Raw genomic sequence first — 26,840 nt, 5'->3', positions numbered from 1 at the left:
GACACCTATTTCTACTTGTAATTGTAGTCAGTATTTCGAACTGTACTTAACTCTGCTGGCTTTGACAAGGGGTCACATTCCCAACGTCGCCAAAAAAAAAAACATATTTTATTGTGAAGGCAAGTCTGACCGTTTCCGGCCCCGTCCTCCCTCCTCCCGTCCAACTTGCCGGAGCCGTGGCAGCGCTGTGACGTAGCGCGCCGTCGCTGCGCCGCGCGTGTTGATGCTGCAGTTGCTGGGGCGCGTGGAGCAGACGGCGGAGAGCGGCGCGAGGACGTAAACAAGCGGAGGAGGGGAAATGTCTCCCTCCTGCGTCCACTCGTGCCACCTGCGGGGCTTGTCAGCGAGCTAATGTCGGTCGGGCTGCAACCGGAGGGACATGTTTTATTCAGCGCCACAGTTCCAACGCAGCCTCTGGCCTTTCTGCTCCCGCTTCTGTTTGATGCATGTTAAAACGAGTATGGCTCCCGAAACGGTGGCGCAATAACACAAGCTGGGTTCAACTCTAGACACAGCCTGCTGCCAGCGCAGTGCATAAATAAATACAGTCAATCATTTAACGAGTAAATGGGCTCTGGTTAATATTTAAAAGGTCAGTTCACAGATTCCAAACATCCTAAAATAAGTACTTTAATTGCTTCATAACAATTTCCCAATAAATAAACAAATACACTATATAAACGTTTGCAATGCCTGACTGCCTGAGCTGGTGATTTAATGTGACCGGACCTACTAACATGATGGTGGAAAGATAATGTCAACAGCCATAACCGCACTCAAACACGTCTTGTAGCTACTGTACATTAAAACAATTAAGACATTCAGGAAGACTCTTGGATGTTTCTTCCACATAACCAGAAAATTGCAAACAGCGCCGTTACCTTTACTTATGACAGCATTTATGTTGTGTATTTTCTTGCTCATTAACGCTGGACCACTCATTGACCTGAAGACTTGGGCTCCATCTCCATCAACAGATGCTTCGGTCCAGAGAAGCCGGTCCTCGGACGAACAACACATGTCCTTAAGAGACACCAACAATTACTTCATACATTTATTGAAATTTTTTTCTTCCATATTGACTTGAAAATGTTTACAGAAAGTGTACCGAGCAGACGCATAGCAACGGAGTCAGAGGCTGTGTCCATTGAATGCAAAACAGAACTCCATAAAAATGATGCAAATATCAATGCAATACACATACATAGGCTTTCTTTTTCTTACAAATTACAGTTTACAAAAACAATAGATGAGATATTTTCATATGCCCTGAAGCAACGCTGAGGATACAGGATGAGTACAATGACATTTCAGCACAGCCTGTACAGTGCTAAGCCCCGACGGTGCTAATGCTTGGAACGAAAAGGAACCTTTCACATGCACGCACACGCTTTAAAGTCAGTCATCCAAACACCAGGGGATGAGACCACAAGACACAAAAACAATATCCAGCAGGTTTCCAAGAAAGATTGTTTTTTTTTGTAATGACAGGTTTGTGTTTCTCCACAGTTCAGGCTTTTCAGGAACAGCTAAACGCACAGGCAGAACAATCCACAGTGAGGTCAGGGTGATAGTGGTACCGAGACGGCGGCACCCACAGCAACAGATCCCTCTGCGTGTTTCATCATGGTGATTGTAGTGTTAAATGAGCCCAGGAGCATCATTCCTGGTCTAATTGTGCAAGCAGAGAAGGTCCGTGGAGACACACAACAACAACAGTCTGCTGGCGTTGATTGATTGCTAATGTATGTGCCCCTCAAATGGTAGTTGAGACAAGGAGGGAAGGAGACAAGGAAGGGAGGAAACAAGGAGGGGATTGTCTTGTGTTGCCTCCTCAAGTCCGGGGAGGGGGTGATAGCATGAGTGGTGGATTGTTTACAATATGATTGTGACTATTCATAAGTGCAACAGAGATTAACATATCAAAAAATGATGGGATACAAGCAACATAACAAAACCATAAAAACATGAACGCATCTAAAAGCTACATCCTATTGCACAATTAAAAATTATGATACAGAAATGGATACATGTTCAGAAAAAGGGACAAATTGGTTTTGCATACAAATAATAAAGATACAAAAAACTTAAAGTACTTTGTTCCGTCTTTTAAGACTCTCTTTTTTTTCTTTACAGAGCCGACTAAGTTTAGGAAGGAGAACGCTCAAAGTGTTGATTGTTGTTCATCGCTGTTTTAAGTTTAGAGACCACTTCTTATCGCGGTCGCAACAGACGGGATTTTAAACACTGATTTTAATCGATTCAAAGTGCTCAGGAAAAAAAAAACAACAACACAGAAAGAAATCCACAGTAATGTCGCTATGCTTGTGAGATATGAACCATGAAAGACCAACGGACAACAGAGAGATGAATTGAATGCGGGAACAGAAGCGGACGAGAATGCTGCATAGCTGGATTCCATTTAAAGCAAATGCCGTCATCAGAAAGACACACAGGAGCGAGACAGTCCTAGTTTACTGTACACAATCGGACTCGACTGTTTGTTCACAACACACTCGTAGCTTCCTCTTGCTGATTCAGAGCGGCGAGCCCACCAGCCCCCTCTGGTTCTGGGTTTCAGTCCTCGCTTCAGGGGCTCAGTTCACACGTGCGTGTCCCCGGGCTCGCCGGCCAGGCTGCCCCCCCGCAGGTAGATGGCCGAACTGGACTTGGGCCGGTTCTGACTGTGGCCCTGGCCGCGCGACGACCCGTTGTTGTTGACCTCGGGCCCTCGCGTGTCTGTGGAGATGACCCACGTGGTGGGCCGCCACTTCTTGAGGGAATAAGGCGTTTTGACGCGCTTCTTGATCTTCTCTCCTGTGCCAGAGTCTCCATCTGGCTGCAGGACCTCCCCTAGAAAACAGGAAGAGACGACCAAATATGAACACACGCCCTACTGAGTGGGTGTAACAGACTAACATGGTCCAACCAGTCAACAGGAAGCTCCTGTGTGAGCTGTTACCTAGTGAGGCCAGGTCCTGTGTGGTGAAGGACAGGTCCAGGGAGTTGGGTCTCTCAGGCCGACGTGCTCTGGGCTGCCTGAGCAGAGCTTCCCCCCTCATGGTGACCGGCGCTTCCTTCTGGGAGTCCGAGGCCCCACACCCGGAGCCCGAGCACTCTCCCAGCGGCCCTGTAGCTTCCCTGTTTCCCGTCTCTGTGCTTGCCACCTCGTCCCCGCCGTCGCTCTCTCCCTCGCTCTCGCCGTCCCCCTGGCCGTGGCCGGTGTTGGTGTTGCTGTTGTTGTTGTTGGTGTTGGGGCGGGCCGAGCGCAGGGCGGACACGCCGGGCGGCGCCTCCCTCGGGTCGGGCTGCTCTCGCTCTCGGCTCAGCAGCGGTTCGTGTTCGTCGGGGCTCGCTGTGATGACGCCGAGGCTCAGGTGGGCGTCGTCCGAACTCAGAGCCCCAGATCTGTTCTGAGCGAGGCTGGATCCCCCGAACCCGGTCGCTCCCCCTGTCGCCATGGACGACATGCCAGCGCTGGCGTGGACAGAGTCGTTAATGCTACCGTTCACATGCGCGTCTCGCAGAGCAGGTATGTTGTTGGTGCCTGGGCCCCGGTGAGCCTCCGCAGCTGTGTTTGTGCCTGGTACGACGCCAATGTTCATCTTTGTTCCCTCCACCTGCCGCAGGTTGGACTTCCCAGAGCGTCCAAACTTGAACCTGAGCGAGGACGACGACTCTTTCTTGGCCGGCTTGTTGCGCAGCGGCAGGCTGGACGGCCTCTTGGGCAGGTTCTGCTGCTTGGGCAGGGGGAAGATGGTGGTGGGAATGGGTGCGGCGGGGTCAGACGTGCCTGAGGCCTCGCTGGCCATCTTTATCAGGGGGTAAAGCAGACTGGAACTGCCCGGGCTGAGTGGGTCTGGGGAGCAGAACTGCTTCTGCGAGTGCTCCATCAGGTTCTCGTCCGAGCTCTCCTTCAGGTTCTTGTCCACCTCCTTTGGGTCGAGCTTGGTTGTTTCCAGGTCTTCTTGTGTCAGGTGGAGGCAAACGGGAACGGTAGCAGCCCCCGCCGGCCCCTCGGACTCAGAGACTATGGTGGTGGTTGTGGTGGAGGTGGAGGGGCTCCCTCTCAGACCCACGCTGGTGCTGCTGCCCTCCGGGCTCGGCAGACGGGCGTTGGCCTGCTGCTGCCGCTCTTGGTTTATGGAGTTCCTGTTCCTCTCGCCGGTCCCCGTCACCGCTCTGCCACCAGCCGGACCCGTGGTGTCAGCCTGCGTGTTCTTGGCCACACCCTCGTGCTCCTCGATGTAGGTGGAGGGATGGTCTGTGTACGGGCCAGACTTTGGTGTCATACGGTTTCTGGGAAATAATGAACCATGTTAAAGGCGACATGAAGAAGAACATTAATGATGAAGAGCTGTAACGGACGCGCGTCTACCTCTCGTTGTGCAGCGTGGTGGACATGGGGTTGAGCGTGGGGCTCACGGACTTGGAGCGGTCCCATATGAGGAGCAGCTCTGCCAGTCGTTCCTCGGCACACTGCGCCGTGAGGCGGGCCTCTGCGTCCTGGTCCCAGCAGTCCTCCATCGTCTCCTTGAGGGAGCGAACCGCCTGGCAGACACAATCACACCAGAGGGATTAATCCTTCAACTCAACAGAATGAATGCAACACAAACAGAAACAGAAACAGAGTCATGATCCTACCAGGCTGTTCTCTTTCCATGCCTCAGGGAATTTGGGCCGCTGCTTCTCCCTGGACACCAGAACCTGCATGTCCTCAAATGTCGGGTGGTTCCCTACCTCCGCCTGAAAGGCCATCTGGTACTCTGGCACAGACTCTCCTAGAAGCAGGATGAGGCAGACGGAGGCAGGCTGTGTCATAGGAGGCTCTACTGCTCAGGATAGCACATTCAACACGGTCTCCTAAAAACAGACTTCACAGTTTTCTCTTCATCGACTTGTCTTTCTCACCAGGGAAGAGGTCGGTACATCTCATAAAGGTCTCCCAGTAGACCAGGCCCAGGGCGTACATATCCACCTGCTTTAGCGCCGACTCACAGTCCCTCAGGTTCACAGCTCCCTCCAGCACCTCAGGGGCCATGTAGCGGATTGTTCCCACCTGGTGTGCAGAGAGAAGCAATTTCAGTGTGTGGGATTTAGGAGGAGGGTACTGGGTATGAAAAAATGATATTCATGCTTCTGTCAATACCACACTCAAAAAAACATAACTATACATGGTCACTATACATTACTACAGCTTTACATCACCACAGAAGGTTTCCACTAGAAAGTGTCTGACACTTTTCACTGCACATCCAGTCAGCCACATACTATATATGCTATTGTATGTGTTTCATAATTCACCCATTGTTTGGGCTAAATCTGGTGAAAAACAAGCACAACAACATAAAACCAAGCACAGTGTGCAGCATGTGCACTGTAAGTGCTGCAGGGCATGTCTCATAGCTCCCAGTCCCTCAAAACGCAAAGGGTCTTGTTTTAAGGATACTAAATTTAGACATTGGATCCTTTTTAGTAAAGGCCGATCGAAAACCCAAGCTCCTCATTAAGTTTGTGGTATTCAAGTTCTGATATAAATGGGTCTGTAGTTGACACTGGGACGTTGGAAAAGTTTGATTTGTTTAAGAACTTTTCCCCCAAGATATACCAACAACAGAACTGGTGTTAACAATAATGATCAAACCCTTGTTGAAGATCTTGATTCTGATCAGCAAAGTAAGAAGTTATCACCCAAAAAAAGGTAAAACAAAAAGCAAAATCTACAATCCTCCATGAAGTAAATATCATTTAAATTTCAGTACAAAATCCATACTTTTACCTGACTGGACATGCAGTTATTGAGTTAAAGACCATTATTACACTCACCTCACTTATGGCGGCGTTCTCCTCCTCCCCGTGACGTGCCGGCCGGTTCCCTGTCAGCTTCATGGACAGGCCGAAATCGATGATGACGCATGTGCCATCGGCCTTGACGAGGATATTACGGCTGTTCAGGTCCCTGTGGGACACGGCTGGCTTGTACAGATCTGGATGGAGGAGAGACAAGCAGACGAAGACCAAAGGAGGATCAGAGAAGGCCAGATTCATTGGGGAGATTTACCTTCAAAATCATTCTTTTCGCTCAGCTGTCCATCATCACCCATTGTTCACAGTAGGATGGACAGTAAGTCTGTTCACGGACAACTCAATCTTCTAATCTAATCTACGGCAACTAGATTAGGCCTGGGCCTGCAGTGGGTGTGCGGCCAGCAGAGGGAGCAGCGGGGCTGGTGGCTGGACAGAGCTGTGGCAGTCACCACAGCTATCTGCTGCCTGCTATTGATGTGCAGGAGGAGTGGGGGAGGATGATGACTGGGCTGTTAGCAGCTCCACTAACGGAGCGCACAAAGACGAGCTCTCTCATCCTGCACTGTCACTTCTACTCACTGCCCATCACTTCCAGAGCTGCAGAGGGAAAAACAACAAAAGGAGCTGAACCCCCCCCCCCCCCCCCCCTCCTCCCCCGCAAACTTGTCACACGCTGGTACAAACATAACTTCAACTCCTTTAGCTTTAGTCTTAGTCTTTACACGCCATCAAGTCAACATTCCTCCCTCGTCGCATCTCGGCCTGTTTGATGTGTATCCGTGCTGATCAAGAGGAAAGCGGAGGGGGGGGCAGTGCAGCAGCCGAGGCTGGGCTAAATAAAAACATTTTAAAAAGCCTCGGTTCACTTGTCATTTCTGCCTGTGAAGACTTGAATTCATCGAGCCACAGGGGACATTCACGTGTCGTCTAGATCCCTATCCTGCCACTGCCTGCCTTCCTTCCTTCCTTCCTTCCTTCCACTGTGTCCTTCTCGCCATTTTCCCTCCCTCTCTCTCTGAGGCTAGGTTGAGGCCAGTCTATAAATACCCTCGAGCTGGGCGTGCACTCAGTGTGTGCGCGTGTTTGTTAAAATGCAGGGATGCAGGGAGCTCCAAGCCAAATAGACCCACGTGGAACTGCAGTGTGCTGCTCATAAAAGGGCTCAAGTTGCAGGCAGTCAGACAGGCAACTGTGTAGGACACGCTAAATCTGAAGCTTCTCTGAGTAATCACACAAAGTGGGCTTCCGCGGACAAAAAAGTTTCCCCCGTTTTCCACCACGAGACTTGTGCGTTTGTGTTCGAACTTGAGCCTCGGTAAACTGTGAGCAGTCTTGTAATTAACTGCGACGCCGCGCGCCTGTTGATCGCCCCCCAGCTCACCTCCTTTGACGAGCTCCGTGTGCAGATAGGCCAGGCCGCGGGTGACCGAGTGAGCCAGCCGGCAGCTGCTGACCCAGTCGTTGGTCTGGACACTCAGGTAGCGACTCAGGGAGCCCTGAAGGAGACCAGTTAGAAATGATAAGCCACAACTCATCAACATGATGAAAAGGACAGAGACAGTGTGAATGTGAGTTCTGGGTGTTTGGGACCAGTTTCCGCGTCACTTTGTCAGACAGAGAGTGAAACATAAAGGGGATTTTCAAAGTGACTGATCTCTTAATGGTGATTGTTGACAGGAGCAATGATTACAGCAGGCAAAACCTGTTCCAGTGTTCGTATATGCTCCAGACTGTTGTTGTAAGACAGACATGACAGACTGCGGCTCCTTCAGCAATCGACTCTGATCAGAACTCTATAAGGGGCCAAAAACCCATGAAGCATTACCAGATATATTCTTATACATCTTTATTTCATGCACATCCATTTCCTGTGAACGGCTGCCACTCATCTTACCCACAATGCAACTTTGACAAACTACCATTTGTTGGTTGTTGGTAGACACTTCGCACTTTAATCGATTTCTTTTCAAACTGAAGCACAGAGCCTGAAGAACAAATGTGCCATTGTTCATACAACTGACTGACTGCAGTAAAACTGACGGCGTCCTCCTTTAACTCATCCTCATTCCACCTAATCACGTGCAAGCACCTCACCACCATTAAACCCTGTCCAGATCTGAAATTCCTCTGCACTTTCACAATCAATAAAATCCCAGGATCGTCAAACCCGAGCAATACAGCGAGATTATCTTGACATTAGAAGTCAGAGCTTTAAAAAGGCTGACCTTGTGTTTTAAACATTTGTGAGGAAGGAGAGGAGCTTCACAATAAAACTGACTTACCGCCCATTGCTGGCTTAGCTGTTGCCCTGAGTTATGTGTGCACGACAAAAAGCGAGAAATGTTCCATTGATTTAGGAATATATTGTGAAGACGAGAAGCTGTGTCATCTGAGAAGGATCAGCAGCATCATACAAATGTTTACTGGGAATTATACTGGGTATTTTTAATTTCCTTCCTCAATAATCTCCATCAGCCAGACGCTGACACACAAATACACACAAGCACTTAATTCTTTTCTCTCATAGTCAATCACACAGCGATTTGCACATCCGCTACTTAAGACAACTACATTACATCTGTCGTTTTAAATTAATTATATTACCATTTACTCAGATGCATTATGTGGCCCGGTCTCCTGTCCTGGCTTGCACCACATTTCCATGACAACGTATATTAGAGTAATGGGCATAATGGGCTTTCTACATAGGCTAGCCAGGGGTCAGCTGACATGTAATTAGGAGGCGAAAGGCAGCGAGCACATTCAGTTTTAAGGTACAGTGTCATTAATAAAGAAGAGACAGGTTTTCGCAACCAGTGCCCACATGTTCCTCCACTGCAACAGCCGGATATGAGTCAGGGCATGATCTCTATTTCGAACTGCCCCTTCACTGAGCAGACTTATATGGAAAACTAATTAAATGTTTTAAAAATGATTCTTTGCCATTATCTGATGTTTCGATGGAGTCGCAAAAGGAAGTAATATCTAATTAAATAAATAAAGGTAAAAAATAAATTGATGTTTTAAATGCATTTATTTTTAAACTAAAATAAAAACAATTAAAATATTAATACTTTGTAGTAAAATATATTTAGCAATAACATTTACTTTCTCATTTTAAAGGATACTTAATTGTGGTTTTAAGTGTTATATGTTGACGACGCCTTTGTAAAACCAGCAGCCATCAAATGAGATGGGTGCATATTTTAACACATTCACCCGATATGAATCTCCCCACACCCCCACGCTCACCAGTGGGTAGTAGTCCATGACCAGCAGGTACTCAATGCGCCCCTCTGGGCCCGTGCGCTCGTCAGCGGCTACGAAGCGTGCAATGTTGTCGTGCTCCAGCAGCGGCAGCCGGTAGATGGTGCATTCATTGAGGAAGTTCTGGTAGTTGGCAGCAGTGAACACCTTCACAGCAACGGGCCGTTCATCCAGCGAGCCACAGTAGACGGCGCCATACCTGCCACGCCCGATCAGCTGGAGGAGGAGGAAAAAGACTATTAATAGACACCTTTGTACTTGTGCACCTTTAGCACCTGCTCACATGAGAGGAAAACAAAAGAATATAATGATAAATTTAGTTCGTGCGGCTTTGAAATATGACAAATGCTGACATGAAAAGACACAGATACAGCTCAAAAGACAAGAGGAGGCATCAAAACTGAAAGCCATGAAGTGGCAGCAACAAATAAAGCCAAGCACGGAGAAGGCAAATAATCTCACAAGCAGCGACCAATAACCCACTGAAATGGCCCTAAGTTCCTTCCAATTTATTCAATTAGTGTCCTAAACAAGCCCGAGTACAGCATGCCATTAGGCAGAAACACAATCTGAAAAGGCCTCAGCCAGGAATGAATTCAGGAGTCGCTCATTTCGGTGCAATCTCCACCTCCACTGCCACTAAGCGCATTTATCTGCCGCTACAAAGCACACTGTGGAAAATACTGGAAACTGTTTTGTCTGGGGCTCCCTGTTGAGGCTCCCTGACTTGCCCCCACTGCACCGAGAGTGATGTGAAAGAGCGTGCGCCTGTGTTTGATAAAGTGCAAGGACGGCGTTCTGAATCCAGCTCCGGCCTGAAAAGACAGAAAGCTCAGCTGCTCTCATCTGAAACAGGCTACTAGAAAAACATGCGTCAATAGGGGAGAAAACATCGCAGCGTCTCTGTAGTTTTTGTCTTGTCAAGATATGCAGCAGGAGCGCTTTCCCAAGCACTTCACATCGATGATACAAAGGCGATTTAAAAATCCACTAGGTTCTCTATAACTGCTGGCCTTTTCAATGCATACCACAGATTTGACTCTTTTCTCTTAATCGTTTTTCAACTGGCTCTGGTCTCACCTTGATCACCAAGCAGCAGAAAATGAAAACTTTCTTGAGAGAGATGACACATACTCGGCTCTGATCTGCACTTTTTAAAAGGTACATCAACAAAAAAATAACCACTCTATTCTAAACTAGCCCATCTTCCCGCACACTGTGCTGGTTACATGTAATAAACCCTTGGTCGCTTGCTGCGTGACATCCATGTGCATGAGAGGATCAATCTGCACGATGAACACAGAACTAGCGTGACCCACAGCAGACACATTTATGAGAATAAGACTCATACTGAACAATGTCCTTGGGGTCGTCGTGACGAAGCACCTTGTAAACATCACAAAAATAACCATGCGTTGCTCTGGAAATCTGAGCATGTCTCCCTCCTGCAGAAAACATCACTACTCCAATAACTAACTCAATCACTGGGAGGTTATTTTGTTTTTTATTATTATGGTTTAGTAATTTAAGATTTTCCCGAGACGCTTCCTGTGACTGCTTTATTTAAATTAGAGACTGGATTTGCTTCCCTCTTAATGCCACCACCCTTTTCACATCGTCATGGCGGCTGAACATCCTCCATTCTCCACCGACTTTCTATCACAATATAATCTTTGACACTTCGCTATCGGGTTTTCAGCATCCTGTGTCACTGTGAACTAAATCCTATTTCTATGTTCCTGGGACCCGTCACCTAATGCGTACTGCGATGATCAGATGATAAAAGTCACATTGAAATGACAAATGTAACCGTAAACCTTGATGTATTTTGGGCGTACTTCTTCCTCTGGGCCTCTGGCCTCTCTTTTGTCACTTACAAACCCACACCCAGTGAGAAGAATATAGATTAGACTGGACTTTTCAACGCTAACAGCTGAAATTTTCCTGTGTTTTTTATCAGGAAGCAAACAAGGCACCTCGTCCTTTCACTTTTAATAACACTATTATGAAGAGGAAGCCCAGATTAATATTGTTTGGAGTTTATTAAATATTTAGCCTGAGAAGCAAACTAAAATTATACTTTTCCAGCAATCCAATCTATGAGGATTTGGGAAGAACAACCAGATTTTTAGTGAGACTGTTGCCCTGTATTGCTTCATACTGTAACACTCAAATGTATATAATGTACGTGACACACAAATTGAGGAATATCAGCTACATAACCCAGAGGTCTAATTGGATGACTGTGGAGTAGAGTTGACTTGCATGCGGGCTTATTGATTAACAATAAGTCATCAGTCTGTCAATGGATTTGTTATTTCAATAACTTTCAAGATGATGTTTGGTGCACAGGCTTAACAGTGAGCTGTGCTAGTTCAGGGATTTTTCTATTTGTGCATCTTACAGACTTGGTAAATATGAACATCATCACCACTAAAAGCTTGCTGAACAGTATCAGTAATGTTATTCCATTCTTATTAGTTAAACTGCAATACAACAATTTCTCCCAGCTGCTGCACTGGCTCCCTGTTGGTTGATGTGGTTAATGAGAGCAGAGCTGCACAGTGATGCTGGCTCTCTACACGGCGGCACTAAATACGTTGGCTCCTTCCTGCGCCAAACACAACTGATTTAATAGATTAACAGATGAATGTGATTGTAAATGCAACGATTTGGATGTAGTATAAACGGCTGGGAAACCAACCTCCAGCATTTTGAGACTGTCTAGGTCCAGAGAGCTCTCAGAGGCAGCAGATTCCACCATGTTCAGATTGTGAAGGCCTTGTTTACCGTTTCCTGTTAACAGAAACACAAACAGACTCTTCAGAAAAGCACAAAAAACAGAGCAGCATTTATCTACTTATTCAATTAACTGCACTTGTACCAAAACCATTTAAACGGCCTTGAATGATGAATGTTCTGTGCTCCTCCTCGAAGCGTGGCGCCATGGTAACTCACCATGCATCATGCGGTAAGCAAAGAAGGCTGCTACAGCAACCACGGCCATCACGGAGACTGCTGCCAGGGCGATAATTATGGTCTCTTCGTAGCCCAGTATAGTAGAGTCTACAACACGGTGGTGGGGGGGGGGGGGGGGGGGGGGGGGGGGGGGGGGGGTCAAAAACAAGAAGCACAAATCAAACTGACCTTTATGCAGAAGGAACAAATGACACCATGCGCTGGCATCTGATTTGTTAACAGGACACAAAGGATCATATGATCTGAATGAGTATTCAGGTCTGTCTGTGACTCCGGTCTTCAGATGGATAATGATGCTTAGAGCCGCACGGAGTAAAGATAGATAACAAGACAAACTGAAAACAGGCTTGTGTTAATAATGAATGTAGTAATGATCCGTCTGAGGATGACAGTGTTCTAAAACCAAAACAGCAGTTTGCTTAGGTCATTATATTAAGCACCATTTAACATTATTTAATCAGGAATAACAACTTGCACAGATGCAATTTATCTTTTCTTACTGTTATATTTTAAAACTGTTTAACTGAGTTCACAGTCTACCTTTATTGTTAGCTCCCAAAATGTGATGTTAAATGTACCCAGCTGAGACTTTGGCTACTAAGCCTTGCTTTCATTTCATACCGTACCATGTTGTACAAGCGTTGTGAAAAGCAGATTATTAATATGGAGACAGTAAAACCAGTAGTACAGAAATGCAGTAACATTGAATATAAACCATTGTTTATTCATGAGAAAACCCCACAGGACGTCTTTAATCCCCACGGTGAGCCGCATCATAAGCCTCTTGGCTTTGTCTGCACATGTCGACTGTGAAACTCTTCACCTATGTTTTTATTTACATTCCATTCTGTTCACCACTTTCTGACTGCAGTGGCAGTTTTCTAAACTATAATACTAATATTGAAGTTTACATTTTAAAATATGACTTTTAAAAGAAACCCTGGTTAATAAGTTAATAATTACTTATTACTGGTACTCTAATACTGATTTATATAAATGTCATAAATAATTCAACAAATATGTCTCCATCCATCCATCCATCCATCCATCTTCTTAACCGCTTACTCCCTAGTGCGGGGTCACGGGTGGTGCTGGAGCCCATCCCAGCTGGCTACGGGCGAGAGGCAGGGTACACCCTGGACGGGTCGCCAGTCCATCGCAGGGCAACACATAGACAAACAACCATTCACTCACACACTCACACCTACGGGCAATGGAGAGAAGCCAATCAACCTAATGCACGTCTTTGGACTGTGGGAGGAAGCCGGAGAACCCGGAGAGAACCCACGCAGACACGGGGAGAACGTGCAAACTCCACACAGAAAGGCACCAGGGCCGCCTCCGGGAATCGAACCCAGAACCTTCTTGCTGTGAGGCGACAGTGCTACCCACCGCACCACCGTGCCGCCCCAAATATGTCTCAGTTATTAAAATTGTTTAAAAAAACTTATTTTTCTGCCCTTGTTAAATATAGCAGTGCATTTTTGGTAACGCTGCTGAACAGATCTCGACTCCTATACTGTGTGAGAGACAGTTTCATCTGTTTGGCCTCCACGTTTTACGCCAGAGCAGAGAATGAGCAGGGTTCAATCAGTTACCTCAAAATGAACAAGACCAGACAGATGAAAAGGCTGAATAACCAAAAGCATCAGCATGCTAATAGTAACAGTTAGCCGCGGTGTGCTAAAGCAGCATCAGCATACTAAGAGCCTGTCTATTTTCATATTCAGTGGGTTGTGTGTGATATTTCATCATTTAAATCATCATTTGAACACCCAGGTTTCCTTTTAAAATAGCTGAAAATGAGAATTTAAAAAATACCTTAAAAGTGTAGTTGTATTTAAAGGTAGACTGTTGTTGACTATTTAAATTCTAGTCGAGTATGTTGTACAAAAGCACAAATAGAAATAGGAATGTCTTGAGTATAGGCCATACTGTGAGTATAACCAAGACGCAGGTTAAAGCAACAGACCAAGCAGCGGTGCAAGAAGGGACCAGCACAGGATGCAGAGAGCAGCTGGGTCCAGTCTGGATGCAGGGGCTGAGCTCGCTGCAGCTGTGATTAATGAAACAGCATCATCTATAAGGGTTCCTCTGGAGAACATACACAGGCATAACGCAAACACGCTGGCCCTACAGCAGATACAGAGCAGAGCAGCTGCTGGAATACGTACAGAAACACGTCCGTTACATCAGCCGACACCCTGGTGCTGCAAGAGACACCAGCGCCATCAATTATTGATGACTTCGATAGCCGGAGGACAGCTGTAACTGGCATGCCAGCATGAGCAGGCATACACACCAGAACGCATGGGGGTTCCCAAAGAGCCCCTCCCCCCTTCAGAGGTCAGGCTCAACTAATTCACAGACATGAGGGTGGTACAGGAAGTCGTCTGACAAACAGACACATGGAAACAACATCAGCCCACCATGACTAACACTGCCTGGAAACACGCTCCAGAGCCTCAACAGATCTGGTAACTTTCTTGATGATGACTACCTGCAGAGCTCAACGGAGAAAATGTCAATTTGCTTTAGTTGTTTTGAGTCCAACTCAAATAATTAAATCAATTGTATAGGTTTACACATTCCCAGAGGTAATGTGCTTAAACAACAGTGCTGTTGATTGGTTTTCATAATGATTATGTGAGCTGAATTTAATACTGGCTTTCCACTCTGCTTCATGTGATGTCATCTGGAACGGCTTTCCCTTATGTCATCTGGAGGAGCACTTGTAGAAGTGGCCAATCAGGCTGAAGAATTAGGTTTATTAACTTTAGTAGGGCATAGATTAAAGTATTTGTTGTCTCTTTGTTTATATTTCATGTTTGATGTTGTTTCTTTTATTGCTTAGCTTTTTAATTCTATATTTCCTGATAGTAAATCAGTATTAAAGTTATCCTATAATAAAATGTTGATGTATAATTATATAATTTAGGTACATTTCTTTTTTGGGAGTATTCCAATGCTAACATTAGTAAAGCTTGCATTGACCAGTACAAGTACAGCTTTATTTACTTCTATCACCCTGCTTTGCCTTAGGTCCCTCAGTCATCTGACTAACTGCTTCCTATTGATAAGATCAGTGGCATAAATCGGCCCAGACATGTCAGGAATTATTCTGAACAGAAACACGATTTCAGGTGTTGTAATGCTTGAATCTCAATAATTACTCAAGCATTTTAATGCCAATTGGCTACTTTTCTCCCAGCTTTCTCAGGCCTTTGTCTCGTCATGTGTCTGCGTAGTGAAACAGTCACCGACACGCCCGCAGACAAACAGACGGAGCAGACGCCTTGTAATTCGAGGAATGCAGAAAGATGACAAGGATGGTGGAAAGTGTGTGTTTGTGTTTATGCGTAGACAGAGGGATGATGAGTTGCCGTCGCCATCCTTTCCGCTTCAGACACACACACACACACACACACACACACACACACACACACACACACACACACACACACACACACACACACACACACACACACACACACACACACACACACACACACACACACACAGCTTTCATTCACAGCTCATGCTTGATGCTTGACTGGAAAGAAACAATTAACAATACATCTGTTTGAACTTCAGGTTATAGTGAAGTACTGAAAAAAGCAGATAAACAAATATGTAGGGTGATAGCTGTTCAGCTGTAAACTAATACATAATACATACAATTCACAGTTGTTGAAATCTATAATGGATGGCAATCAGGAAGTCTAGTTCGGAGTCTCATAACTGGATGATGAAGCAGATGAGGAGGAGGGGAAAGTAGCAGCAAGTATGTGTAGGTATGATGGATCTGATGGGCCGTTAATAGCTTTGTGTTGCAGAACAGTGTGGGCCTGCATTTGTTTGCTCTTCTCATCTACTCGGTTGTCATTTAGCATTTAGTTGTGTATATTTTTTACACTTGATGTACCCAGTTGTATAACAGATGACTGCAACAGGGACAGAGAGGTGACATGAACACATACTTCATATCATCGTTCATGTCATCCAATTACTGTTTGTAGTCAGACTGTGTGTGTGTGTGTGTGTGTGTGTGTGTGTGTGTGTGTGTGTGTGTGTGTGTGTGTGTGTGTGGTCTTACAGATGGGCTGTGGGGTGGTTGGGCTGGGAGGCAGGAAGTCCTCCGTGAAGTTGACATTACACATGTCACTGCCGCAGCAGCAGAACAGGTACGTCCCATTCTGGATCTGTGGAGGGAGGTTGGTCACGACGCAGCGATCGTCACGGCAACCCTGGTGGTCGTCCAGGTGAGTCCAGCAACCTGAGAGAAAATACACAGATATTATATCGATATATAGATTATATATCTACAGATTGAATATTAAAATAGGTTCCATGGGTGTGTGAGGATGTTCAGGTGTGAAATTGAAGAATATTTGTATGTATCTTTGACCAAATGTTTTAAAATGAACGAAATTTTTCCAACCAATATAAATTGTATTTTTTAATGAAGCCTGTAGTAAAATACAGTTGTACTGAAGAATTTCTCCATACATATGTTTGGATGCTGCACCTGCAGTGTAACTCAGGTACAGGTTTAGAGTATGCATTAATAAATGTATCTTTGTGTAGTAGTTAAACAGGTAAAACATGCAGTTTTTGTCCTGCTACCTTGTTTGACGAGTTGCACTTCGCCTGGAGGACTTTTCTGCCACAGGCCGAAACAGTGCTTGCCCTTGGTACATCGGATGGTGGTGTTCTCTGGGGAGACCCGGCCTTCGCCCCCCGCCACCCGCTCCAGCTCCCACTGCTGCTGCTGGTCAGTGAACGCACACTCCCGTTTGTCGCCCTGCGCCGCTGTGGAGAGAGGTCGTAACGTCAAATCTTCCTGTTTTGTTTTAATGCACAACAGAGCAGAGATCTGCAACAACAACCAAATCACCCAAGTCCAATTTGAAAAACTAACCTGTGCTAACGTCACACAGATTCATTCATTTAGGTCTGGACCTCACTGCTTCATCAATTATTCATCTTTCAATTACATGCTAACACTGTAAAAATGCACATGTCACTTAAATTTAGTTGAATGTTGATGAAAATTGTTGCCCTGTTGTTGGTGAACCAGCTCACAAACCAATTGATACTAAACAGACGGATTCTAGTGCTGCTTAAGAGGAAGAATCTATAGATGAGAAATAGATGTTGGCTGCACAGACCGCTGCCTCTCACAAGCCAAAACAATCAATAAAATTCCATACGACACAACACAAACACATACAGACGTGCAGAGAAAGAGTGGCTTCAAACAACGCTAATTAGAATGGGCTGGATTTCTACATTCACATGTAATGGAGCGTGAGTGAACTTTAGAAGGTGTCAGATTGAAATCCTACAGAGGAAATAGATGTCAGAAGAAGTCCAGTTGTGAAATGTGTCCAGTGTCCTTGTTGACAGTCTGTAAACGTCTGCACGAGTGACAGCCAAGTCATGGGGAAGCAGTGTGGACCAATGTCAGTGCTTGTGTACACAACGTGCATGTGGGTAATTTCAGATAAGGGAAACACGATGTGCCAGTTTGTTTCTTACGCACAGCTCCTCCCTCTCCTCCATCCGGGAACAGGAAGGGGGAGGTGGGTGATGGAGGGGTGTCTGCTTTGGGGGAGGGTGACTGTGCCCTGCCCAAGGTCAAGCTCGCCTGCGTGGGCCGAGGGTGACGCGGTGGAGCGGTAGCTCTGCCGGGCGCCGCGCCAGCTCTCCTCCTCTGCTCCCATCGCAGATAAAGCTATCAACGCGGGCCTACTGTGGGCCTCGGCTGCCCTCACCCGTGGGCCCTTGCTGCCTACTGCTCCGTAGGAGCGACTGTGCCCATGTGCGCATGCAGCGTCGGAGGGGAGTTTAAATGAAAGGTAAATACGCGGAGGAATTCTCATTTTGAAGAGGACGCAGAGTTTGAGCGAGCTAGCGATGAACCGGACAGTTAGTTGACTGGGACGCCTCAGCTTGCAAACAGTGCATGCGCCACATAATTATCACAGACACAGTCATGTGGGCCTGGCCTTGATGATGCACACAGGTTCAATTACGTTCCCTAACTTCGAGATCTTCTAACTAACAACAAAACCAAGCCACATATTCAATGATGCAAACACGGAGCAGACAAGTCTCCCCCAGCTGCGCTTATTCCAGCTTTCTGACCATGAATCCTCTGAAGCAGAGAAGCATAATGGCCATACGCTCATTCTAAATGAAGCCATTGAGGCTGAAGGATGTCATCATCCCCGACGCATTCACTGAAATTAAAAACACCAGAGATGAAGTTCCCTTAAATCACAAGCCTGATCCTAAGCTAAATACAGCCAGCCTAACACTGATACGTCCAAGGTAAAAGTCGTAATATGCTCTAAAACCGCTTCATTTGTGACTAACATCCATAGTATTTCCTGGGAATGAGCCATATCCCGTTGTACAGTTCTGTTGACAGAAGGGATCTGCAACTTGGGCATATTTTCAAGTCTCTACAAACACTAACATGGTGGGAGGACGGGTTCGAGCACAGGACACAAGTCTGAACAGTGCTACTGTTAAACCTCATTTATATTGTTATCAAGTGTACAAAACACAAAACATAATGCAGTGTTTCAGGTTCATTATAATAAAATTTACTAATAATCATTCATTCAGTTCAACAGTAAGTTTCTGGCTTAGCTCTTCCTTCTAGCTCCACAATGACGCACACAATTTTAGAAATAAGCATAGTTGTTAATGAAAAACACTGAATTAGATTATGGACCACCACAGTGTGAGGAATGAGGTTTAGAGCAGGCTAACACAGACTGACACAAAGCAACACACACTGTTAGCTGTGGTGCTTGTGAATAGATTCTACAGTTAAACGATGGAATGTAAACAAGAAACATGATGTCATGTATGAACATTAATGAATACAAGTGCCAGTAACACTTGTAACTGAAAATTTGTAGTTTTGTTAATCCAGCATCTTACACGCTAATGAAGATTAGTTTATTTTTTAAAATATATATAAAAAAACTATATTCAGGAAAGAAAAAACCTAGGTTTGAACAAAACACTATTTTTAATATTAATCTGATCTGATCTAATATGCTTCAACTTAGCATCCGAGTGGGTGGCGGGAAGTCAAAACGAGGACTCGAGTTATAATGGAGGAAAAAAAAAAAAAAACGAGAGAAACCCATGAGAACAATAGAAGGAAGGGCAGAGCCGGTGACACCACCCTCAGACAGTGGGACAAACAGTGATTTACACTGGAAGTCTGAGAACAGAAATCCAGTATCCAGCTGAACAATGTCTCCTGGTTTTCTCTACATGGAAACTCATTTTCCATTATTCGACTACATGTCAAAGCTGCGAAACATGCACCTTTTCACAGGACTTGAAGACTACTTTATCTAGAAATTGATTTAAGTTTTCATTTACAATTGATTGATTTTGGCATTTAATTATCGGCAGTGAAAAGGATTATTCAGTACATTTTCCTGCATCAACGCACTGGACCAAACTGCAGCTCCTTCTCGAGCTCCACGTATCAAGTATCTGTTGATAATGGGTGTGAGGCGCTCACGTCCTCCACTTTGTAACATGTCCCCCAAGGCGAAGGACAGTGCCACAGACGCAGTGCCCACAATCCCCTAACCCTTCAACCCGTGACTGCCCGCCTGCCTGACTGAAATAACATTATGACACACGGACTCACACGCAACACATCAAATAGTGTCATTGTGCCGGCATGACAGCACGTAGCAGGCGTGCACTGGATCACGAATGGTGAAGAGCGTCGACTGATCCCACCGCAGCTTCTTTAGTCGCATTTACACTACAGTAGCCATTTCTGCTTTGTTTGTAACATATTTATTAGATGTGGTACCTCAGTATACAAACACCAGAGGAGGACAGTGTAGCGTGAGCTGGAGCCAAAGCCACGCAGGCTCCGCTCTGCTCATTTGCAGTCCGAAGCACGTCTGCGTCGGATTCTTTGACTGAATTCTGCCTTTCTTTGGGCCCGTTTCTGGTTGGACGCCAATCTCGGTGTTCATCTGTGATTGGCCACGGTGGGCTCTGTCCCCGGTTCTGCTCTGTGGGGCTTGCTGTGTGCGATCTTGGCTTTCACTGTAGTACTGGATTGTGGGTCAGAGTATGCAAGGCCAGTGGAGCGAGGCAGATGAGGGAGCGAGAAAGAGAGGGTAGTCATATCAAAAGGCTTCTGAGTAGTTTTCTGCTCCGAGCCCGTTCATTGGATGATGGCAGGCACCACTGAGTGTTTACCCATGGCCCAGTTATTTGCTAATCTCTCACCCCTCTCTCTCTAACCCTCCTCCCCCAATTGGCCTTCATTGTACCCTCCCACCATGCGGGACCACCCCCCCCTCCCCTCAGCCTTGCTGCTAAAAAACAACAGCGATCTAATCTGGCCCGTTCCTTCCTACTGCCAAGGCCCACAGGAGCGGCCGAAGACATGGCAGTCTGAGACTTGATTAAAAGTCACCCAGTCCATGGATACGCTGGCTGTTCTTTCCACAACTGGTTCCGAGTTCACATCCAAGATTAAACACAGAAGCCCGGGGAGGGAGCGAGTGGACGAAAAAATAAAAAATAAAGGGCACAAAGTGTTTTTGACTAAAGGCTACAACGTGCTTGATGTGCCCATGTCTGCACTCCCTGCTCCGCAGCCTTTCCATTATCATTGTCTCCTACTTGTACAGAGCTAACTGCATGTCTGTATCAAAAACTGATGCTTTTTCTGTCCCGATTCTCTCCGGGCGCTGTTTCTCAACCCTGTGAACCAGCCAGCGATAATGTGCTGCTAAACTGTTTACATGCGGAGAGGAACTGACTAGAAACGGCTGCTGCACGTGGCAGCCATCAGAAAAATACCTCCGCCACTAATCGTACCTGCTGCTACTGTTTGGGTGCCTGTATGTTGCTGAGGTAGGATGGATGAGACTCAGGGCTATCTGCTGACACCCCTAATTTTCCAACTCTCCTGGTTGTCTTTAAAGATTTGGGGAGGAAGGAGAAGGGAAGGGAGGGGAGGGCATGCGAGTGGGCTTTAATCTGTCCCATCTGTTGCCCCGCGACTGCTGCCCCCCCCTCAAAAACACCACCACTCAGTCTGTATCTGTCTGGGTCTGGTACAGTTATGCTAATCCTAGGGCTTATACTCCCCTCAAGGCTTAGAGGACTCCGCTATTGACCACAATGTATTTGTACCAAAACCCCCCACACACTCCTTCCTCTATACTTGAACTTTCCTGAATATGTGATGGAAAAACAGATGACATACAGAGCGAGGTGTTGTTTGCTGTCACACAGCAGGGGGTGTGGGGTTAATTGAGGGTTTAATCTCTGATTATTTATGAACAAGCAAAAGTTTTGTTTTAAGCTGTGTCTGATTTCAGTTTATTACAACAGTGTTTCCTGGTTGAATACATTAACAGCCAGTGGAGGCCTAACATGCAGATTTCCCTACACATCCGCCCACTCCACTGGGGGCCTGTGGTTGTCTGGTATGAAGGACTTTTCACTCGCTCAGTGTGAGCTCACAGGTGTTGTGACATTCTGGAAAAATAAGGCCTCTTCGAAAGAATAAAAAACCAAAACCTGTGACTGATTTGTTGGCCAACTGATCCTAGTTTAGAAAAAAAACCATCCTCCTCTGCATTGGTTTGCTTCTAGCTAAAGGTGATGTCATTGGAAACGATGAGGATTTGGTTGATGGTACAATAGGAATTTATTTTATCAACCTGTTTATCTAGAACCTTTCTATTGGATATTATAGGAACTGAAACTAGTGAAATCACCTAGAGAAGTTTTTAAATTGGATTGAAGAACAAGAAATACAATAATGGTTTAAACATTTACCCATCAAATACAAACGTTCCCTTTATTTGAGAAGAAAACTAGGAAAACTTGGATAAGCCAGTCACATTTATTACTATTATTTGATTAATGTTATTAACAGGTAAACGAATTAGACATGCTTTATTAATAAGCCTTGACAAGTAAATATGAAGCTTCATATATGCCAGCTAACAACAAATGTGAGGGGGGCAACACATCTGTAATGTAGGCATACATTTTTTAAAGTTTATTTACATACTTGACGTCTCAGAGCTTCACATGATTAAAATAATCTGCAAGATCCCTCTCACATGTCTACTGACAGCAAGAAACTGTGCTTTTCCTTGGTAATGCCAAGAGCAAAAGACTGCACCTTCTTTAAGATGAGAATCAGTTGTGTATGAAGAAAATATAAAAACTCCCTGATTAAATCAGTTCATACTCTAGGCAGCAGTTTTTGAGCGCTCTAGACTCATTGTCTCTGCTGGTCAAGGAGAACACTTCATGTTAATCACAGCCTGTCACTCTGAGTTACCATCTCAAGGCTGCACCTTTTGTTTTCTAAAACAGCCACTAATTTCTCCTTCTTGCCAAAACAGGAGGTCAGCTGTGCTATTGTACCTTGCTTTGCTTCCACCTCCGCTCAGAACTCAAACCAAGGTACGGGGAGAGATATGGATTTTTATTACAATCCAATAGAGCCCAACACTGGCTGAAGTGTAAAGGACCTCCCCGGCCCCTCTGCAGCCTTCATTGGTGCGTTTCTAACTGCATACAGTGTCATCTCCTCTCAGTTCTAATGATGTGAACTGAGAGCAAAATATTATGGCATAAAAGGCGCACCATGCTTTTATATCCTGCGGCTTCTGCTATCACTTCCTTATTTTTTAAATTGCTCCAGTTGCACAAATGCCGATGCCAAACCGCAGGCTTACAGCGAACACACATATTACTTTTGTATTTGATTTTCATTTCTGCTTCATGGTCACCTCGCCGTTTCAGACCCACTTGTACAATCTTCTTTTACCCATTTGCTAAGGTTGTGTTTACCTCCAGAGGGATCATGCATCACTTCTCTCAAAGACCTCAATCGGCAGACCTACACATTGGCAGTCAAGCGACTATGCATCTAGACATTGTGGGCCCCATGAAAAAAAAGTACAACTTGCACTAAATACATGTTCTCAAATTTAATTAAAATACTAAATTACACCACTAAAAACCTGTGCATTATAAATATTTATTGGAGGATAATGGTGATTAATGCAACAAACCAACAAAAATTAGGAGAACACAGCTACTAATTAATAAAGAGATGTTGTGTTACTATAGCAACACAGTGTGTAACCAAAACAGCAGCTGCTGTAGGATGGTGGTGATGTATAGCCACATCACTATAGTGCAATGATGTTATTCTTTGCAGTTTCCAGGATTATGTACAGTTAAAACTGCCAGTAAGTACAGTACTCAATGAAAAATGCATTAGGTCTTTCTCAAAACACCATACATTGCCCACAAAGCAACTAGAGCATTAATAGTTTGGGAATTCATGTCTGTCACACCAGAAACGGCTAAGATAGCCTAGTACCCTTAACATCAAACAGAGATGGGGAGCAGGCTGCAGAGGTCTCTTTTGTGGTTAGGAGTTAAGACGTCACAACATAACTTTTGTCACCAATTAATACTTTGATATGCGACAGGAGTAGATCAGGCCTAGGAGGGTCTGATTCGAGCACATGCACCACATTGACTTGCTGCCTACGAGTGTGTAACCTGGAACCAGTAAGTTGATTTTATTTTTTGAGCTGCCAATGTGACTGTGGAGCCGACAGCTTCAAGAGTCCCCCGTGGCCTGTGGCAGCTGGAGAAAGATGGCCCAACTGGGGGAACAGTGGGCCTGTCAACTCTGCTGCATATGACCCACAGCTTCAGGCTTGGACAGGCGGAGCAAATGAGCATTTCTTTTTATGCTGTGCTATAATGCATCTGCTCCAATCCTCTTTGTGTCCCCCAAACCCCCCAGCTTACCTGGGACAACAGTGGAAAAACAAGGCCTACATTTAAGCGTAGGCTGCGTGACACAATTTGAGCATGAAAATTGTGAGAATTTGGGATAAAGGAAAGCTATCGCCTATTGGCACAATACGAGAGCACCTGCAGTAATGCCTCAGGTAATGTCTGCAGGCTTGTGCCACATTTGGAATGATTTCTACTCCAGATTTCGGAGCAGCAGGCGCACACCCACTCACTGATTAGTCACGGGGGACAGGGAGCGGAAAGGCGACCTGAGCTCAGCTGCAAACAGGTAAAACACATGGACGTGGAAAGTGAAAAATAAGTCTAAAATAGATATTATTGGTTGTATAAGGTGAGTCGGGGGAAAGGGGGAGCACAGGAAAAGATGCCAGGTCATAGGGATGACTAACGTTCTCCTGGTTCGTAATGACTGTTACACTAATTAATTCTGCACGCTGCAATGATGTGAATTTATTGACTGTTTACATGACATGCATACATATCCAGTAATTGTCTTCATACTGATTACTGAGTGGATATGTTCCTCCCCAATAGCAGTGAGCCAGTGCAGCTGTTAACCTGCACCTGGGGAATACTCGTTTAATTGTGTATCGTAAAAGCAAGCTAATGAATGCAGTAATATTTTGAAAAGATAACTCTTTTAGCTACTAATGAACCCTCGTGCAAACCTTTCTTCTTTAACTCCAAGTAACAGTACGTATTAATCAGGATTTCTTTCCCTTTGCCTATTTAAGCCCGAACCCAGGAACAAGATGAGTCTCTGCTTGCATTCCTTCCTATTTCACTGAAGTGAGAATTTTTTTTTTAAATGCAACGTTAGGATGAGAATGCAGGCCCTCTCAGCATGAGCGGCCCTTAACTGCCGAGCGCAGCCACGCTGAGCATTCAAATTACGCTCCACACTTGCATATTTCCCCCTGCAACGCTAGTTATTATTGTGAGCTCCTGATAACACTCAGCCTATGAATGGATGGAGAAGCCGCAACAACAACACAGACACTGGCTAGAAATGATAATACATTATTAAGAAGGTGTTTGTACACACATTCACACCCACGCACTGGAGCAGCTGACGCCTTATGAGCGGAGACCACCTATTTAGAGTCTGCCAATGCCTGGGCACCACGTTGAACTTCTTTTACCTAAATTGCCCATGTTGTAACATATTTTCCTGTCTTCCCACACATTCCAGACTTCCTCCTCCCCCCCTGCGTGCGCTGTCCCTCCATCTCCATCTCTGAGCAGCCCCGCTCGCTATCTTATCATGCACAAGGTCTCACAGAAGCAAAGCTCCAGCCCAGAGTCCTGAAAAAAAGGGCACAACTTGGCAGACAAGGACTGCGGTATGTTTGGCAGTGTTTTTCCAGGCCTTTGTACACAGAATGATTAAAAGGAGCCACTGGTGCATTTGCTGCTCTGCTCCACAGGACTTATCTATGAAGGTTTACTTAACTACAATTAGATGAGCTCCACAGAAATGAGCCGAGCAGCAGACACCATGATGGGAAGAGGAGATAAGAGACGGGCAGACACACACACACACACACACACACACACACACACACACACACACACACACACACACACACACACAAAATAGGCGGACATCATGATTTAAGAAAATGATGGCTGCTACAGGAAAAGCCTTAAGTGTTAAGAGCGCCCCGTAATAACAGAATACGATCAACACCGACTGCAATAACACAGTCTGGGTCGAGGCTGGAGTAGCGTACATTATTCAAGCATCTGCACCAAAGCGGCTCCGTGGACGAAGCGCACGCAGCGCAAACTAAGGCGAAAGCATCAAATATTAATCACAGGCACATTTCACTGTTCGCCAATGATAAATACACGTGAATTTACTACGACAGACACTCACCAGCCACCGAAGTCAGGAGAATTGTCAGGCAGAACCCGAATTTAGCGAGTGACTTCATGGTGATTCGGCCCGCGGACATAACGATGAGCAGCGACTTTGGTCTCGGGCGCTCGCGCTAGTCTCGACTCTCGTCCTCTGGTCCGTCTCTTCTTCTTCTTCTTCTCCTCCTCCTCGTGCTTCTTCTTCTCACACTTTGTTTTCACCTTCTTCTCCCGTCACGTCAGCTCAGTTACTCGCACTGCTCTCGCGGGCAGGGAACACATCGAGAAAACGTCGCGGAAAAAAAGACGCGCTCCCGTGTCGACTGGGCTCGACGGGATCCGGTAGTTACCAATAACCGTCTAAGTTATCAGCGAAAGTTACGTTAGTCCTTCTGTCCACCCCCGCGCACACCGGACAGATGAACCGAGCGGCTAACTTGTGTGGCGGACCAGCCATTTACAGCTAGCCAGCGAACAACGTCCATATCCGCTAGCTAGCATGCTAGCTGCTCGGGGCGACTGTCTGGTTCTAGAAAACTTAGGCAAACAGGCGAAATGGCGCACAAATAACCGACGCGCGGCTGTTTTATCTACACACGGGCCATTGTGCGCTGTGCGCCTTCAAGTGCAGCGCTCCCCGTCGACACCGCAGCCGGGAATGTGGCTTTTAAAACGGCGGCGAGTTAGCTCAAGTGGTCGCCGCCGACGCTAACAGACGCTAGCCTAACAGTCAGCCTGGTAGTTATCCTCGTCCCGTCTCATTCCAGGATGAAATAATTCAAGTTAACTGCGCCTGGGGTGAGCCTGCAGATGAGCCGTAGACGGAGACGCGGCTCCGCTGCTTGCAGACGGCGCAGGGTGGAGATGGAGATCTCTTTCTGTGATCTTCCCCGAGGCGGTCGGCGGCTTTTGGCATTGACTGTTTGGAGCTCGGCTGGGCAGACAGACAGACAGGCAGGCAGGCAGGGCGGCTGGGAACGCCTCGTTCGCAGGCTTGTCTGGACCGCTCGTCTCCGGTATCAGGTTGCTGTGGGATGGTGTTGGGGGTAGAGGGCAGT

General features: G+C 46.1%; 2 protein-coding genes across 6 annotated transcripts in view; one reads left to right on the top strand and one right to left on the bottom strand.

Moving 5' to 3' along the window:
* Nucleotides 1-1,040: 1,040 nt before the first annotated feature.
* Nucleotides 1,041-25,942, bottom strand: LOC114865648 (bone morphogenetic protein receptor type-2-like). The gene is made up of 13 exons (XM_029166951.3): nucleotides 25,802-25,942; nucleotides 16,681-16,866; nucleotides 16,151-16,330; nucleotides 12,034-12,141; nucleotides 11,780-11,871; nucleotides 9,061-9,291; nucleotides 7,190-7,304; nucleotides 5,827-5,987; nucleotides 4,912-5,059; nucleotides 4,645-4,781; nucleotides 4,379-4,551; nucleotides 2,963-4,299; nucleotides 1,041-2,853 (listed from the first exon to the last, which is right to left on the bottom strand). Exons 1-13 carry the CDS (start codon nucleotides 25,878-25,880, stop codon nucleotides 2,603-2,605), a joined length of 3,198 nt encoding a protein of 1,065 aa, XP_029022784.1. The 5' UTR covers nucleotides 25,881-25,942; the 3' UTR covers nucleotides 1,041-2,602.
* Nucleotides 25,943-25,992: 50 nt separating this feature from the next.
* Nucleotides 25,993-26,840, top strand: part of dock9b (dedicator of cytokinesis 9b) — a 43,820-nt gene continuing 42,972 nt past the window's right edge. For all 5 annotated transcript variants that reach the window (XM_055505130.1, XM_055505126.1, XM_055505143.1 and 2 more), the window contains exon 1: nucleotides 25,993-26,124. The gene's annotated coding sequence lies outside the window, so the exon portion shown is untranslated. The remainder of the gene's footprint in view (nucleotides 26,125-26,840) is intronic.

The sequence above is a fragment of the Betta splendens genome, chromosome 2 (assembly GCF_900634795.4).
Source record: "Betta splendens chromosome 2, fBetSpl5.4, whole genome shotgun sequence".
Lineage (NCBI taxonomy): Eukaryota > Metazoa > Chordata > Actinopteri > Anabantiformes > Osphronemidae > Betta > Betta splendens.
The sequence above is the reverse complement of the archived record's forward strand: the minus strand, read 5'-3'. Positions and strand labels throughout refer to the sequence as shown.